General features: G+C 40.9%; 1 protein-coding gene across 4 annotated transcripts in view; it reads right to left on the bottom strand.

Annotated features, from left to right (window-relative positions):
- The window catches only part of kaznb (kazrin, periplakin interacting protein b), a 62,083-nt gene extending 43,123 nt beyond the window's left edge, over positions 1-18,960 (bottom strand). For all 4 annotated transcript variants that reach the window (XR_004796739.1, XM_035662356.1, XM_035662358.1 and 1 more), the window contains exon 1: positions 18,475-18,960. Coding sequence is in view for 3 of the 4 variants with exons in the window: in XM_035662356.1 (XP_035518249.1) it covers positions 18,475-18,667 (193 nt within the window). In the remaining variant the exon portion in view is untranslated. The remainder of the gene's footprint in view (positions 1-18,474) is intronic.
- Positions 18,961-18,966: the final 6 nt, after the last annotated feature.

Raw genomic sequence — 18,966 nt, forward strand, 5'->3', positions numbered from 1 at the left:
TGCAACAAAATATTTTCATATGATACATAGTACTAATATGTTAAATGCATGATGAACCACTGTTGTATTTTTGCAATATCCTTTGCATGAGTTGTGAAATATTAATTTTTGCTCCCTACTTCTGCTGGCCGAGAGATAACAGCTTATGTTACTGTAGTAAGTATAATGGATAGCGGCAGAGTTTATTTCCTTGTTTTACTGCAAAGGTTAGCTATCTTCCCTTAAACAAAGACCAAACAACTATATGTGTTTAGGCCTTAATATACACTATACAGTGATCATTAGACAAGATGTTTCATGTTCCAGGTGGTTTACCCTCCTCAATATATCTTAAAAAAAATAATGATACAGCTAACAGATTTATACAATCATCTGATAATCAGGAAGGTATCCTCTACTGCACGTTGGTCAGTTCTGGCTCCTCAACATCGTTTATTCATTCCTGATAGCATACTCTTACATACAAGTGTCTGGCAGGTATCAGGCACAACAATATAAGTCAGAAAAAATTTATTCATTTCTGTAAGTAACTTCATCTTTCAGTGGAACTGATAAAGCCTCTAAGATGTCCTCTAGACTGCCGCTCTTGCTTTACAATACAACAACAAGATAAAGGGACATCATAAATACCATATACAGCCACATATAAAGATCATTGGAAAAAGTAATTTAAAAAAGATAAAACTGCTTCTGCTTAAGCTCCTCAAACAAGTCTCTCCAACACCTAAGTGCTCTGAAATAACAAAGTCAGTGGGTGGTTGGCCCTTCTTTAATTAACCATCCTTTATCTCCATACCTGGTCCTGGCCTAGAAATGTCAGAGCAGCTGGCTGCTGTTGGATCAGCAGGACTCAAGCTAAACAGGCTAATTTAGTGCTTAAGAATGTCATGAAATGGCAAAGCCACCAAATGCATAAAATAATAATATTAGATTATTATTATTATTAGATTTAGCAAGCTCATTATAACAGGGCAACAGAGCTGGCAGAATCAAAATAACTGATAGTGTAAGTTAAGCTAATTGCTGGATTGCATTATCAAGAAGCTGTTGGATCCACAGAAATAAAAAGGAGCCAAAGCCTCAGAAGAGTCCTCATTTATTGTGTCAGGCTGTTGTATCAGTACACTGAGCAGCACCGCATAATGATTCACACTCATCCACTTCCTGTTTCATGATGTGCCTGTGCCCCCTGTGACACAAACCTAATTAATTTGAAATGTATCATCCAATCATGTGCATTCGCCCATGCACAAACACACACAGGCATTGTCCCTTTAGAAGGCCTTCGATATCAGATGTCCACATATTGCTGATCACAAGGTTAAATGATAGCATGGTACGTGCATATCCCTGCATATCTCATTACAAGGCTGTAGAAACACAACCCCATAAATCAAAAGTTACTGCATTGCAGCTGCATGACACTCATGGAGGTCAGAGGTGGATAGCAGCTGGTGCATGTTGAGCATCGCTGCATTTCTGACCCTGGGAGGAAAAGTAATATATTGCCGCTGTACCTTCATTCATCTCAGGTCCATGCAGTTCCCACGGTATACAGCTAGGCCGCAACATCTTCTCAGCCCTCAACATGAAGGACAAATCCATATCTGTCCTTCCTCCTGTGCAATTCTCCCTTTCTGTACCTTCCTGATGTTGCTGCAGCATCAGCTTACTGTTCTGAGGATCCCAGATGAGGGACAGGACACAGATTACCATGGGGATCAGTCCACGCCCTCCCATCATTTCCATCCCCCCCCTATGATCCTTATCAGCTATGGTAAGGCTTACCCTGTGCTGCCCTGTGATGGTCCACATGCCCACCCCCTGATCCCACTGTACCAGCAATCCCAGTGTGGCAGAGTGTACATTTCCTGTACAGGCCAAAGACACTGATATATGCTGGCAGTCATTCTTAAGCCAGGACCTTCCTTCATCCTCCAGCTGTGTAATCGGACAGTTGAAGTAGACTGTATTAGAAAGCTAATACTTGATAGTGACACAGAGACATATGTAAGGCCCGAGACAATCTTGGTGTAATCCTTTGATATCAGCAGTATTAAAGGATTGCATCCACTCCACTTGGAACACACAGTACAGCAGCAACAATGTCTGCACTTCCTCTAATACCAAGAACACATTTGAACATGAAAATGAGACACTCTTGTAGTTACAGTCTGCGTGTTAACAGCCACTTCAGTATCTCACACCCCTGTAGGACAAATCAAATGACGTCAATACGCGGCCTCCCATGAGAGTACTTAACCAGCATTGTGCAAGTGCCGAAATCAGATAAGTCAATGTAATGTGTACTGAAACACTGTAAACACTGTTAGAGATACTGTTTGTGTTTTTACAATACAGCCACGTTGCATTATTACACAGATGTTCATATATTTATGTCTTTATTATATTCTTCTGGATTTTTGTGTTCTAACTTCCTGAAATCTATTTTAAAATGACAACTGATCTGCTTTTAACACTTGCACATTTACTGTCATTTTATCTGCATTCATCTCTTTCTTTTGATCTGACATTTCAAGTCCTTTCAATTCCTTTACCTTTGAACTAAAAATGAAAAAAGTACCTCCATAACTTCCACTGTTCATGCACAATTTGCTCCAACTCTGCTTTCAGAGCTTACATTTCAGCCGACACTTCCACTGACACCTTCTTTTCGTTTAAACACTTGGACTGGCATTCCACTTCACCTGAAACTTCCAACCCGGTTTATCATCTACGCTCCGACTGACATTTCAACTCCTTTCAGCACTTTCGCTGCAAGTAAGACTTCGAGAATGTCTTCCCAAGAGTGACAGTCTGAGTTATTTCAGCACGTGGCCTGACATTTCTTTATATTCAAGTGTCAAAAACCCTCTGATGGCTGTAGTAATTATGACGGGACGGAAGTCAGGTGACATTGTTATAGAGTGATAAGAAGACCACGTAGGGAGGATGGTTTATAGACGGATTGGTCAGCCAATAAATGGACTTTAACAAAGAGAGACTTTCCAGCTGACAATCAATACTGTTTTGTTTTAAGCATGACCATTCCCTAACCTTAACCCAGTGTTTATTATGGTAACCATGACAATGACAGTCCCCTGATCTTAACAAGGGTCAAAGGGTAATTTGAACCCAAACCATGATTTTTCCCTAAACCTGAGTTGTTTTTTTGCCAAAGCCCAACCAAACCTAAACTATAATGTTGTCACATCATGAAACAGACTTTTCCGCAAAGATTTGTAACAGTGTCGGAGGGCAGAGTTTGGAAGACCTTGTTGTCCTGTGACTTTAGATTAAAAACACTTCCATGTGTCGTTCTTGAGGGTGCAGACCAACCACGAATTTTGACGTTTAATGTTAGAGGACTTGTTGCTTCTACTTCACTCAGAACTCACACTTAAATTGACACCTTGACTTCATTCAGTGCTTACACTTAACCTGAAACTTTAACTTCTTTCACCCCCTCTATTTTCACTGCCATGTCATCTTCTCTCAGTAATTGTACTTCGATTGCCACTTCAACTTTAACTTCTTTTAGTATTTCAACAATGTGTCAATTGTACATTTTCAGCATGGAGCACACCTAAATGTAGCGTTTTCTAGTTTTTATATATACATGGATTTAAGAAAAGAATAATGTATCTCAGCATAGGTAGAGCTCGGTTAGGCCTGGGTAATGGCACATTTTCTAAACAAGCAGATAAAGATCTAAACAATGAGGGTTTAGGTTTTGTAGCAACCCACTCAGCAAACCACATAACCACGGTTTCTGTCAGCTACGTGAGGAAAGACAGGAGCCGTGTCTGGAGGAGAGAACCAATTAGTCTTCTCTCCATGGCTTGTCACCTGACAGTCTGCTCATCCACAGCCTGATGGAAGAGCCTCTCCAGCCTGCTCATTCAAACCAATTAAGGTCTGGAGGTGTATTACCACACACTCATTACCTGTCTCTCACAGTTCTCTGCTGCTCTTCACATTGCAGCTCATTGGTCTGTTGAAAGTCTCTGAGTTTTACCCTTTCATATCATCTTTCTAGTTTTCTTGGTTGTGCTTTCTTCTCTTTATTTGTCCCTTTCTTTTTCTCTCTCTCTCTCTCTGTTACAGAAGGAAATACAGCCACAAATATTCTCCCATCAGCAGGCCTACGGAGAATAGCATCTGTGCCTGTGAATGATCATAAATCAGTTTGGACATATGTTACTGTTTAAGTTATAGTAAGCACCAAGACAAGAGAGATTAAAGTCGAGCGTGTTCACGAACCCATGAGAATTAGAAATATGGAAATGCCCTACAGCGCCAAATGAAAACAACACAGAGACATCAAAACATCCATAAATGCACAGACAGTGACAAAAGGCTTGGGTCTCAACATTTCCCCATGCTGTTGGCACACAGAACAAGAAAACAAAACACTCAGATGTTGGGGTACAAAGGGCTGAACTCGTGTCACAGGCAGAGTGTGTTTATATTGCTTAAGCTGTCCAAACAGTTTATCCGTGTGAGATGGATGACATATCTGGAACGTTTCAAATTCCAACATTCCCTGTTGCAAAACACACTACAAACGATGTGCCCATAAACCTCTCAGAAATTAGCTGTAATTTTTGGAGCACATTTTGACTCAGCACTGAGATGGTTGGAATCCCCCTATGACTGTAGTGGTGCTGGGAAAAGCAAAGAAAGACATAATTCTACTACAACATCCTAAGGGAACTGGAGCGTGCGACGAAAAAACTGTTTCACTTTCACAAGAGCACCTTATGATAATTTCCAATTCAGAAGAAGTCTCATAATCACCTACATGCTGCTGTAGGTCTGTGAAGTGAAATCAGCTTTAATAATTACTGTACAGCTCTCCTGCTCCAGGTACTCATACCTTTTCATTTATTCATAAGCACAGTGTGAGCAGGACCCATTTGAATCCCTACTGGGCCTCTGTTAACTTGTTGAAAGGTCAAAACACGACTAATAAGAAAAAGTTGCATCGATTAACAGGAATTAATGGTCACTTGAGCTCAACAGTGAATACCAGGATTTCTAATTGAGTCCAGATGGAGAAGCCAGTGAGTCCATTCAGCAAAGAAGAGAGCCTGTAGAGGGCCCCATTGGTCCTGCTGGTAGAGCTGTTGAGATTTACGTTTGTGTTTTTGTGGCCTATTCTTTTTTGATTTATCTAAGCTCAACTATTAACGTCATATTGTAACCATCAAGTGTGAGCCAGTGACAGATACAGTAACACCTCTTTCTTAAGTTTGTGTTTCCTTCATGAGGATGGATTTACACTCTTGCAGGTGTGCTTTAGACAGCAGTGTGAATCTTTCACACCTGTTGAACAGTGTTGGTACATTTACTGACTGTAAGCACTGTACTTAAGTACATTGTTGAGGTACTTGTACTTCCATTTTCTGCTACTTCACCACATATTAGGGTGAAATATTTTACTTTTTACTTATTATGATTATTTTAAATATTTTTCTTAATATTTCGCTCAGTAATGTTATGGTAGTTCTTCATGGTTCTGTCCTGCAACGTGATTGGATGCTGTCAGATTAGTTTAAACAAAGTGTATCTGTGGAATAAAGTGTCCACTTTATAGGAATGAATAGCATTAACGTTAGTTGTTTTAGAAAATTAAGAAAAATGAATTGAGTCATGGCACAAACAACATACTTTTTAATCTTTGGGCTTGAGGGAAGGTATCAGGAAGTCAAAAGGCTGAAGTGAAGTCACAACTTTTTTCAAGTCGAGTCTAGAGTCATTGAATATGTGACTCGAGTCCAAGTCATGTGACTCGACTCCACATAGTTTTTCACTATGGTTTTCAAGTCAATTACATGTATAGTTCTACATGTGGGATTCTCTGATTGAAACATCTCTATGAGTACATATGCGTGCAGAAAATTAAGATTTGAGAGACAGCAAATAGACTCACACTGTTCACATACCCTCTGAAGCTATTTGGCTAACAACAGCGTAATAGAAGTGGTCTGATTACCGCCTTGGCTCTTTTCTGTCTTTCTAGAACAGTCGTGTTTAACACACCTGTAAATTACTCCCACAGCCCTGCCAGCCTCCCCTTTCTGCCGATCCTCCCCCTCCGTGCTAATAACACCATAATGATGCCACTGTTAGTACAGTGCTGAGGCAGTGTGCTTTATGGACTGACCTCAAAATCAATTCGGCAGCACATAGGGTCTATTAATGGAGCTAGGTCTGAATCTCCTCCTCTCCTCTCCTTTCCTCTCTTCTCTCATAACCTCCTTTCTCATAACCTCTGATATTTATCCCCTTGCGTCACCTCACCTCTTCCAGTTTTTGCTTCAGGACCTTACCGCGGACAGTAAATTACACACACCCAGCTCTTCTCATTCAGACCAGTTTTGACAAAGCAGTGGATGTTCTGCAGCCCTGTGGCACACATTAACCTCATAAAGGGAAAGTAATAGAGCCTGTCTCAACTGACACACAACAGCCATGAAAAAATGTATCATAGCACCAGTACCTCCCTTAGACTAGACCCATAGGTAAACTCGACTCAGTCAAACACAGGTATGGCAGGTGCTTATATCCCTCCAAAGCAGATACATTTGATGGTCCAACTGAGTTATACCATTAAATAAACTGCTTTAGCTTAGCTCTCGTTAGCGTATATTGAAAATAAGGAGGGATTTTACGACAGGGATGGAACAGAGGCATACTTGGGGGTTTGGGAGCACATTCCTGGACGGCGAGAGTAGCTGAGTCTCTTGCCGTGGTTAATTAAGGGAGTCTGTGGGAAACCCCTGAATCTGAAACCCCCCTCCAAAAAAACCACACCACTTCAAGTAATGGCGGCCATGTTAAATGGAACTCATTGTTTGGCGTCCAGAACGGAAGATTCCATCACTTACGTCCAGTCGTCTGAGCTGTCATCTTAAGTATGAGAGCAACTGCAGTAATAATACCAGATAACTGAGGAGGGAAAAGTACAAGGATGATAGCAGTTAAAAGGGCAATCCACAAATTTCACATGTCAAAGTAGCCACAAGGAGTACTACACGGCCTGTAAACACAGTTGCACAATGTCCTCTTTTTCCTCTGGAGGCTTAGTTAGGTCCAATCTCAGTGACATCACTAGGGTTATCTCGGCTTGAGTTTGGAGACTACAAATGTTTTTTTATAGAAGGTGTTACAAACTGGGGGAGTGAGTTTGAAAGAAATAGATACAGGGCCGGATTAACCTGCTAAGGGGCCCGGCAACGAGGCAAAATGATGAATGAGCTGTGGGCCTATTGGTTGGTGTTTCTAATATTTTGTCCAGCTCATTTATATCAATAAGGGTAGACTACATATTATATTAAACACCTCATAACTCAATACAAAAACAAGAGCCTCAAAAATGACCATTTATTGAATAATTGAGTGTTATTGTGTTTTTTTCCTGACAGGAGTTAGATTAGCTAGACCACAGCAGTTACAATGTCATCAGAGTTAAATACAAGGCAAGATATTCAGCTCAAGGGATAGATGTAAGGTTCACAAGCCTGCCTACGTAAATACCTAGACCTCTGAATAAAAGTTCACAAAATTATGCCACAGCCAACGCTTGCACAAGCAGAAAGAGCACATTTCAGCATCAGATTCTGAGGTCACAAACTCATGCCACCAGTTACAGACCTCAAGTAATGAATCTACTGTACTCAATACCATAGACTTAATATTATATGAATAAGCAATGCAGAGAGATAACTATAAGGAGACGGATTTTGTGCGTCAACCACCAAATACATGCAGTCTGGCTAACAGGAAGTGGATGTAAGGTCAAACGTTAAATGCATGCTACACCCATTGACCGAATCAGGTCAAGAGCCATCATGTGTATTTTTAAATCTAAAATAAAAAAGTTTGTTTTATTAATGTATTTATTAATTTTCAAAATTATAAATTATAGTATTCACCACACATATTTCTTAAGTGTGCTATGGGGGTGCTAAGGCAGAATAGTAATCAGAGTACTGTACAAGGCCAACCAGCATTTGTGACTGTCTTGGTCAAAACATACAATACAACGATGTGTCACACAAAGAGCTGTAGTCAATCCTCACTGCAGGGCACCAAATACATACTCTTGTTTCTCTGATAAACACGCAATTTTGAAAAATAAAGAAAGCAGAATAGAACTTTTTAACCCAAACATAAAAATACTCAAATATTGAGAGTGACCCATTAGATGACAAAATGATATACCATTCAATCAATAAAGTGAATTGCTGCAGTGTAGAGCCGTGCAGATTAATTTTTCTTATTGCTATGCCTGAAAACTGAAATAATGTGGATACAAATGATGCGTCTAACTCAGCAGTAGCCTGCTGGGAATATAAACGCGGGTTTTTATTTTCTTGGTTTACCCTATTAGTCATAATGGGAACCAGATACTGTTAAACTAGAATGAAATGCTGAATAGAATATAAACTGCTGATTGGTTTTATTCTTATTTTCATTGCAGTTTGCATAATTCTGAATCAAATGACCCATGGCAATTTCATTGAGAAGCCTATGCATGGATGTATAGTCAATTTGGAATTATAGTTCCATCAGCTTAAATAGATTAGCGGGTTTATTTTTGGTGTGTTTGTATTTATTGAGGATGCAGATGTTTCCTAATTTTTAAAAGACACAATGAGAGTAATTAATCCGTGCATATTGTGAGATTAACATGTGGTAGGTAATCAGATCTGTTTATGTGGAAAATTGAAGTTGAAAATAGACGCTTTTTAGAAAAAGAAAGCAATCTCTCTGGTCATTGATCTGATTGCCTGATAGCTGTGAGCAACTTGAAGAGGCCTGCTGATAAGGATTCATGTTTGAATTGCCTCCACTACAACAGGAATGCACAAACATGCTCCTAACAATACACATAAGCTTTGGGAAACACTGTACTGTCTCCTGGACTATTGGTGGAGCACATATGGTTTTGAGGTAAAAGTTTAGCCAGACACTTATTGCAAACAATGATTTACAGGAATGCATATACACAGCCTTCACAACAGAGCCACAGTGTGTTTGTGTTTGTACATGCCTGAGCACACAGGGTACAGTAATTGGCGACCTGATAAATATTTGTGTAGAACCTCCTCAGCAGGAGAAAACAGAGAGAGGCATGCTTTCAACACTAATGCCTTCAGGCTGCAGACCAAAAATAATTGAGGGATGGAGCCCACTTACATGCTTCATGTCAACATTTCAGAGGGCCTGTAGAGATGATGATGATGATGATGTGTCAACAGAAACATTAAAATGTAATGCAGGTTTTGAATAACTGGTTAGGGTTTTTTTTTACCTAAAAGAGAAGCTGATCAAACATATCACATAAGCTATAAGATAAATATGTACATAAAAACACAGGTTTAATCAGGTTCACAACAAGTAGCTTCAATCCAGACAAACAGAAGCAGATAAAGTTTAGTCACATCCTGCATCCCAACTTAATGGCATGCTTTGTCAGAAGTATGTAATCTCATTTCAATCCAATCCAATCCACGTTCTCCCTAATGATGAAACACTCAATTGATTCATTTTAGAGTAATTGGAAATAACCTGAGCAGCGGTGCTCAGTGGAATGCCACTAGAAAGTAAACAGCAAGGTGTGGCGCAGTGAGAGCCATCTGTCGTTGTTTGGGAGAAGCAGTGCGGAGATGGAGAGTCAACCATGACTACTACAAGCAGACATATATTCTAGCTAAAGTAATAACAAATTCCTATATCAATTATTGTGTAATCCTGTTTGTTTACTTAACAACGTCTTAAAATAGTGAAATCATAATTTCATAATGCCCCAAATTGCTTGACCAATTAAATTTACAAGGATATAAAACAGCAAAAAGCTGCCAATTCTCACATTTAAAAGGCTGAAAACTAGCAAATGTTTTGCATTTTTTTTAACAAACCATGTGTTTGATTATTTAATATAGTTGTAAATATATTTTTATGTCAGTCTACTCATGCTGCATTTAGCAATAATTTTCATTACCAATTAATCTGCCAATTATTTTCTTGATTAATTACTTGTTTGCACTCTAAAATGTCAGAAAACTGTTACAAATACCCAAGTTGACATTTTTAATTTGTTTGTTTTGTCAAACCAACAGTCCAAAACCGAAAGCAATCATGAAAGACCATAAAATGTTTACATTTAGATAAGATATAAAATGTGAATTTCTGGCATTTTTGTTTAAAAAACTGTAAAGGAATCATTATTTTCTGGTACAAATCAGTGAAACATTTAAGCTTTAATTCTGACAGGACTTTGTGTGAATACCAGAAGGCTGCTGAACAAATTATTGGGCAGATAAGATAACATCCTGACATGAAAGATACTGAAGACTGTATATGTATGTTTGGTTTCAATTATAAATAGCCGTCTGCAGAGGACTTATGTGAAAGTTTGAGCTTAGGTCTGCCAGTATAGTATTTGTCATGTATGGATGGTGTGGGTGTATAAAGGTGCACAGTATTGTCCCTATGTTCAGGATTTCTTCAGCCCATCAATCTTGTAAGAGGCCTACGTGAGTCCGACGATTCATAGAAGAGGAAAAGTGTTCTGCTTATCCTCCGCTCTGCTGGAATGTCATGCTTTGCGTCCTCTGGATACAGGGGGGTGTTCTGCACTTCCTCAAAACTCATTTTCCTCCATGCCTAGTCCATTCTCTTCTGGGAATGGATTTAAACTGCAGCCAAGGCAACAATATGTACCAGGAGCAATAAAAAGTCTCCGCTGCTAAAGCAATGAGGCATTTTAATAGGATGAGCTGAGACTGTTGAGAAGGCAACCAGGCTTCCTCGCCCTCGCTGTCTGTCTCTTCCTCTCTTTTCTGAGAGTTGCAATTGTTTGAAGTTTGGACTCAACAGGGATTTGGATGATTTAAGGTGAAAATGAAGGGTTAGATGTGTAGAGTGGAGGCATAGGGGAGACGGGGGAGCTGACTTCTTAAAGTCTGATCATTATCTTCGCCTCCTGTTGCGAAGAAGGCACCACAACACCCAGGCAGTGGCCTTGAAACACCACACTTGGGAGAATTATACTAAACACTCTGTCAGAGCTCATTTTTTGTCTCAGCGCAGACATACAGTGAATATTTTTCACTGATGAATCCAATGTGTGTCAATAATGACTGTATGTATCCTCCATCACATGAGGGTCTGCTGTTTTAGGCTTCAGTCAGTCACACTATACTACGATCAGACCACAACATGACTCCATCCCAGCTCTCTCTCTTTTTTACTACCTTAGCCAGAGTCTAGGAAATCCTCTTAAGAGAGCTGCTTGTTGCAAGTTTCCAAATCCTGAACCTACAGTCTGATCCTCTCCAGATGCAAGTGATGCAGATTAAACATCCAGTAGGTCCATAAAACACAACTAGGAAGCAATACTTCATCCAATCCATAACATGAATTCTCTGCTCTGACATGTGGTGGTGATAAATACAAGATATCCACAGAAGAAATGCAGAGTTCTTATTCCTTACAGTCCATTTCCTTTTCTGATGGAAAAAACAATAGAGTACTTTGCTGCATGCAAAGTTATGATGAGGGGCCCATATGAAGGAAACGGGGGAGAAAAGGACTATAAGAGGGAGCAATAATGGTGAGGAATATTCTCATTAGTCAATTCCTCTCTCTACTCCCCAGCCAATAAAAGCCAGTCTCATAATGTGCTCTTAACCCGAGCTATGACCTAGACACAGGAAATCCATATTTAAATGCAGTCTTCATCAAAAATCATCTGGGAAACAAAGTCAGTTGTGAGCCTGTGGGAGAGAAATAGTTAAACGAGCACTTTGGCTTGCGTGAATCTAATTACCATACGGAGACATACGAGTCTTACTGATAGGAATAATATAATCTCAGAGGCAGAGTGTCATACCGGAAAGCAATTCAACGCTTAGTGTCATGGTTAAAGTACTCCTCAGTTCTCCTTGAATTGGCTTTCACTGACTTGTTCTGTGAAGTTTCATTCAGATAAAGCTCGCCTGGAAAATTTAAGTGCAGAGGAATGTCTGTTTGAGATGTATCCTGTCTTAGAGTTGGCATCTTTCTTGCGGTTCCCGTCCCTGGTTCTGCTCCACTGCCTGTCTGCCAGTATACCTGTCTCCCTGCCTGCCTTTTTGCAGGCTCATTCTCTCTTAGGTGGCAGTTTACATCAGGAGGCGCATGGTGATGGCACTGCGGCCATCTGCCACCAAAACTGAAGGAATGCCATCACCAGCTGGAGTCCAGGGCAACACTTCTGTCACCTCTGCTAATAGACCTAAGACACACAGTGGGTCAGCTGTCATCTGTCAACTCTGACCCTTAACGAATGCTGCGACATGAAATCAGTAACATGCCACAATGCCCTCCTGGTGAACCACAAACTTGGAAAGATTTCAGAGTGATTTAAACAATACAGGCCAGCTTCCTCTGCCCCTGTATGGACATGAAAGTGGATACGTGCCGCCCAGCTGTCCTCCCTGCACTCTGTGAAGCCAAATTCAGGAGTGGAAACTCTCTCACAAGTCAAAGTCCACGGGGCTTCTGCTCACACTGACAGCCTCCACAGCTCTGTCAGTTCATTACTGGAGCTTGCATTCCATTACAAAGCAAAACAAATAACCACAGAGTCATTATTTATTTAAGGCCATTACCAACCACTGTAGAACAAAGGCCGCCAATGTGCCAGTAAGTACTTTTAAGCTCTGTTCAGCTATTAAGTGCAGATACACTCAACTAAAATTGTTAAAGCACGGAAGACAAAATAAATTAAACACTGAAAAAGGACCACAGCTATGAAGTAAATTGCAAACACTGCAATAAATAAGGGTCATATTACTTAAGATTGCAAGTCAAGTATGTGTTTGCTGTGTATACTGTATGTGCCTGACATATCTCTTTTGGTTGGTTTTGGTTTTCTTTTTCTGTTTGTTGTGGCAGTTTGTTTTATTTTGCAGCCCTCATTTTACTTATTAATCTAGTTATACACTCAATATAATGATTAAATGTTCTGTATTAATCTACATTTAATCTCAGCAGGGTTCCAAGAAAGTAAAGCAATAAAAATGCAATACGTGACTAATTTCAAAGTGAGCACTGTAGGCCGTTAGTTTACCATCATTTAGGAGGATAATAAGGAACTGTTAGATCACTGCCCCTGTCTTTAGAAACAACATTGTAGCCTGCATCTTCTCCAATTGTAGAGGAAATGCTCCCAACCCCCCGTTGCCGTTTTCATCTGGTTTTGGAACCCCAGGAGTCTTTGCTTTGCCATCATTAGTTCTTTTACTGGAGGAAGTCTAGTGAGGAAGAGGAAGAGAGAGGGAGAAATGTTAGGGGAGTGAGGGGCTGCCTCTCTCTGGCTATTGTTTGGACACAGTTCCTCTCACGCTGCATTGACCACAGACAGGGCGTGGCAGAGGGAGGCCAGGCAGGGAATATGAGGGTGGAGGGGGGGTATTCGGGTGGTGATGGATACAGGGGGAAGGTTAGAGCGCATTGCATACTTTCTCTGCATGTGGACAGCGAACAGGAAGGCGGGTGGTCCCTGGAGAGCGTTACAGAGAGAGAGAGAAAAAGAAAGAACTGGAGTGGGTGGGATTTTGCCCCTGTAGTTTGCCGCTCTGTTCCCAGCCCATGTGCACGATGAAGTAATGAGAGACCCGGGGCCTCTGACAAACTCAGGCCAGATGGGGAGAGGATTCTTCCCCACAATTACTCTGCAGCAGAGAGCATTAGAGCCAGTGCAGCTTCTCCTCTACTGAGAAAAGATAATCACTGGGTCTTATAGAAGAATACTTAATCAACACTGTTTTACAGCACGCTTTACAGTTTGGAGCATGTCTTTAAATATTTCAGCTGTGTTATCTTCCTCTATCCATGAATACATTATAGGCTACTGCCATGTCCCAATAGCACCTATTATGGGGTTGAAAAGTTGGAGCCGCTGGTTCTGGAAATATTTTTCATTTTCATTTTCTATTTTCAATGTTTACGTCTTCATTTTGACAACAAAAGGTTTTTTGTTACATTCACTAAGCAATGCTCTTTTGGAGTGAAGGACCACTAAAAATAAGAAAAATCCAAGGTGCCCTCAGTCTTGAGTAATAATAACAAGCTTTTAATATTTCGTGGTCGACACCAATGCTTCATACCGTACAAACACCAGAGTCTCCTAAACAATCGGACAATACCATAATGGTCGTCAGTGTTACTTGTTTAGACTTGTTTATCAGAAATCATGATTTTTTTCTGCGGTATGGTGGGTGGTTGTGAAAACTAGAATCACAATGAGTCTCTGCTACTGTCACTATGGGGAAGAAGACATTTAGTTTAGCCATTAGTTCATTTTCTCAGTGCAATTGGGAAACAAATTAATCTAAAATTGACCCATAATCCATAAGTGAATGATTAAATTTCCCCAAGGGGATGAATAAAGTAGTTCTTGTTTCTACAAAGCATAACCTTTAGCTTCCACTTGCTCTTCTGACACCACTAATAACAGAATTTTCTCACAAAATTCTCGTTGGCCTGTTAACTAGGTTTTATGTCTTGCACCTTTAGCTTTCTATGAATGAACCAGACATTTTAAGTTGCTCATCTGTTGTTCAGCCTGGAGAATTTCATACCCATCCAAGTCCTGGAAGTGGTCCAACTGTAAGTCACCAAACATGGTCTACGCCAGATATAACTCTTACTCTCATAATCCTGAATGTCAAATGACAAAATAACTCATCTCACTTTGTAAAGCCACAGTTCTAACCTCGAGTCCCTTATTTTACCTTGACTGTCACCAACCGTGATGCTGTGGATCAAGCGAAAATCGGTAAAATTCATGCATACATTACCGCTTACTCCATTTGTGTTCAGCACATTGTTCCCTGTGTCACCTTTTACTCCTCATACTGTATGACTCACCAACAGCTGCCTTATAGTTGTGTTTTAGAAAGGTTTATGGATTAGTATTGGCAAACTCCCATGAGTCCATGATGAGCACTTTTTCACTGAACGACTGCTGGGCACTGATCTACCAAGAGTATAAATAATGTAATGTATCCCATAAGGTTACCTCACATTGATTTTAGAGGACAAAATATTTTCATACAGCCTCTGTTCCCTGAGACAAATTGAGTGCAAGCTGGATACATATCTCAGTTTTTTTCCCTCACAAGTCAGATGGACATTAGATATGGCAGCAATGCAGTCGATTAGTGCTGAAACATCAGCGTTGTTTAGGAATGTTAAACAAGGTCTTGACATCAATGTGATGGATTAAGAGGAAGGGCCAATAATAAGGGGGTGTCATCACCCTGGCAATGAATACATTACTGTCAGTGGCTTGAATAAAAGGAGGCAGGTTGTTTGTAACAGTCAGCCAAAGATCCTTTCCATTGTCTTGAAGATAAGACATAAAAATCTCTTGTAAACAGAGATATGCTTAGAAAAATTACACAAAATGTACAAAAGCAATCCCGATGCAGGATGTAGAGACTGGAAGTTTTCGGTTATTTAATCTCGCGATTAGTTCGGTAAGAAGGACAGACTCCAAGGCCAACACGAACAGCAGGCTGAAGTGCTGTGTTTATGGCCTTATTGGACATCTGTCAGAGATGTTATTGAAGCTCTACAGGGAAACAGCAAAAATTCTGACATTTTGGCACAGTGCAATATATTAACAGGAAGTCAGTTCATGCATATTCAAAAACCTTTTTCTGTTGCTTTGATCCTGCACAGGGCAGAGCCAACAAATGGACTAACAAACAGCCCGGCCTTGAGAGGGATACACACCTAAAGAACATTTAATCTCCCTAAGCCACTGGACGCTGACGCTGGCCCATCACACACCAAACTGCCTAACCCGAGAGATCTCTCAGACGAATCATCTTTAACTTAAAATCTTAAAAAAAACATCCTTAAGCTAAGCGGTTCTCAGGCTCATCCCTCTTTATGCGGGCAAGGTGAGGGCTCTGCTGTGTTAGTTTGTCAGTTTGAAAAAAAAAAAAAATAGAAGAAGGGTGGTGAGGACTGTGTGGCTGTGTTTGGTTTGGTCAGTCACCTGACTGCTAGACTGGCCTCTGGGAACAGGAAGTATGACATCACTGCTCTGACATTCAGGAATGTGGGAATGTCAGGCTGCCTGTTCACACTACTGGAACGAAACAGAGCAAGCAGGATGGACACAACAGATAACTCACTGCAGCGTGAGTTATTCCAGCAATAAAGAGGCTAAGGCCGTTTTTAGACCTGTCGTGTAAAAAAATGTTACCTCCCATTTTAGGGGGCCACACCATTGACACATGATCCTCCAACCATGGTGATAACTTTCTTGAGTTGTAAAATCCCTTCTCACAATATCATATACCGTTGTAGTTTGGATGTCACATCAGTTTTCAAACCAATCGGCAACATCCATGGCTTACAAATATACTATAGCAAAAAAAAACATGTTTACAGCCTGGTAAAAAAAAAAAAGGCTTTGGTCTCTATAGCTTATTTCCGCATTCATTACAACTGTACAGGAATCTTTGCATGAAACACCATTTTTTTTCCCGATTCAGATACTGCGGTTCCTTCACCAGTCTCACAGGCCAAGAAAAGATACCCAGTTGGGTAGCTTCATATTGGGACATACTCACTTCAACAGCACACTAGCATAAACTGTGATGCAAGCTTCCCTTCCTGTGTGCTTTTTGTGTATTAAAAAGTATATCCACTACACAGCAGATGAGGGCTAAATCAACCCTGGTCTTCCTTGAGATCTTAATTTTAATGAGAGCAGAGGAAAAAAAGCATCTGCAGTGACAGTTTTTATTTCTCTCTCATAACTTTCAGCCATTATTGTTGTGATTTAGTCCACTGTGTGCTGCCCACCTTATGTCACATACTGGTTAACTGTCCCCACTGTTGACGTGCTTAAAGCAGCAATTTCACTTCCATAAAATTGGGGGACTTGCAAGACACAATTAAAAAATGAATGGCCAAAACCAGAGCAACAAACGTATGTATGGATCAAACTCCTATCCTACATTTCCCATAACGTAACTTGACATCATTATAACATCAGTGCTATTTTCTCACAAGACCATGTGTGAAACTGGCAAAGTGACCCTTTAATTGCATCTTGAGAGTGCATTACATTAATTCCTGAGAACGTGCACAACTAAGGCGCTGAGGGAACGCAGGATAAGCCCTGGTAGCCGTGATGCACATGCCAAAGGCGTAGTTACAACAATCAACACTCTAAAACCAGACCAGCAGTGGAAATGAGGAATCACCTGCTGCTGAACTATATTTTAATGGACACTGACAGCAAGCTGCTTGCTAGTGTATGATCTCAATAACCTCCAGGCTTCTAAACATATCCAAGTCAAATGCAGAACATGCACACACCCTGAGGCCAGGGACTTTTTCAGAGGCCTTTTCACTATATCAGCAAGCCAAACTTTCTATACGTGCAGGCTGAAAAGATTAATCTGTTATGTTATCCTATATTCTGCTGTAAGCTTTAAGATTTTCATGGCTAATTAGTTGTTCAGTAAAGTGATTTAGTCATGAACAGTGGTATTTGCTGTTCAGTTCACACATAAGGGCAACACACAAACAAGATCACAGGGACTTTCCCGCTTACACTGTTGTTCCAATCATTACAAAATAAAACTCATCATTAATGAATCCAAGATGTCAGCTGTATAAAAGTAGTAAGAAGGTTTAATTAGACACAGGCCGTCGTTTTACACAAGCTGAAGCAAACAGAAAATAGCTATAAAGATAACAATTGTGAACAAGAGAAGACAACAACTATAAAACTGTGTCTATTATTCATAGTGTTTACGTTAGTGATATTAGAAAGCATGTGATTTCAGGACATGAAGCCAAAACTTCAACATTTGAATGACCAGAATGAGCAGACCCATGAAAACTTCAGTTTAAAGCTCATTCCTCATTCATCACATCTCTTTCCCAGCTAAGCAATGGTGCCATGGTGTCGCCAGCCCCAGTCTAAGATGTTGGCATACAGTTCCTGGGCCCAAACCATGGTTTGAGACTCCTTGCCAGACCTGGGGAGAGACCAGAGAAGGAGCCAGAGCTGGAAGGAACGCAGCCCCAGAGGAGCCCAGCTGCTGCCTGGGAAACTGAACCCAGGACCGGCTCTGGCCCACGCTCTCTAACCCCAACCCCTCCCGTCTAATAACAACACTTAGTCTGTCTCTTGTTCTCTTTCTTTTCAATCTGCTTTTAAATCTTTCCACTGTCATTCTGGTGTGGAGTTTGGGGAAAAATAAGTCAGTGGAAGAATAGTGGAATGATATTAGTCAACCCGCTGCACATTCCCTAAATACTTCCCACTGTTGATTTCAAAACACTCACACATGTTCATGTTCTCACTCTCACACACGGAGAGGCAGGGGATTAGGCGTGAGTGCACACACACTTTCACATACATGCACATGCTGTGACACTCACCCCGGTAGTGGAGGCTGTCATCGTGGTGGTTGTGCTGGTGGTGGTTCTCCAAGGCAGGGGGGCTGCTGGCACCCAGCTCTGCCAGTCTGCGGCTGGTGGCAGAGAGCTCGGAGCGGAGGTTGGTCACTTCCTGACTGGCGGACTTGATGGCCCCATCAATCCTCTGTGCCAGCTGTTTGTTGTCTTCCATCATTTTAAGGATTTTCCCCTGAGGACCAAATCCACACAGAGCAGCATGATGTCAAGTGGAGCATTAGAGGGGGTGAAGCTAAGACCCCTTCCTCTTCTTCCTCTTATCCTCCTGTTCCACCTGTGCTTCTTTTCTCACAGTTTACTTCGCACATATAAAAAAAAAAAAAGAAGCCAAAACGCCGGTCCCTCTTCTGCTCTCCTCTGAGCAGCACAGAGATGATGTCTACCTGTTACTGCATAAAGAATAATGTCTGTGTGGCCAAGCACTACACAGTCAGAGAAAGCATGTGTGTGTGTGTG

This window comes from Morone saxatilis, unplaced genomic scaffold, assembly GCF_004916995.1.
Source record: "Morone saxatilis isolate NCDOM2014 unplaced genomic scaffold, NCSU_SB_2.0 Contig18, whole genome shotgun sequence".
NCBI lineage: Eukaryota > Metazoa > Chordata > Actinopteri > Moronidae > Morone > Morone saxatilis.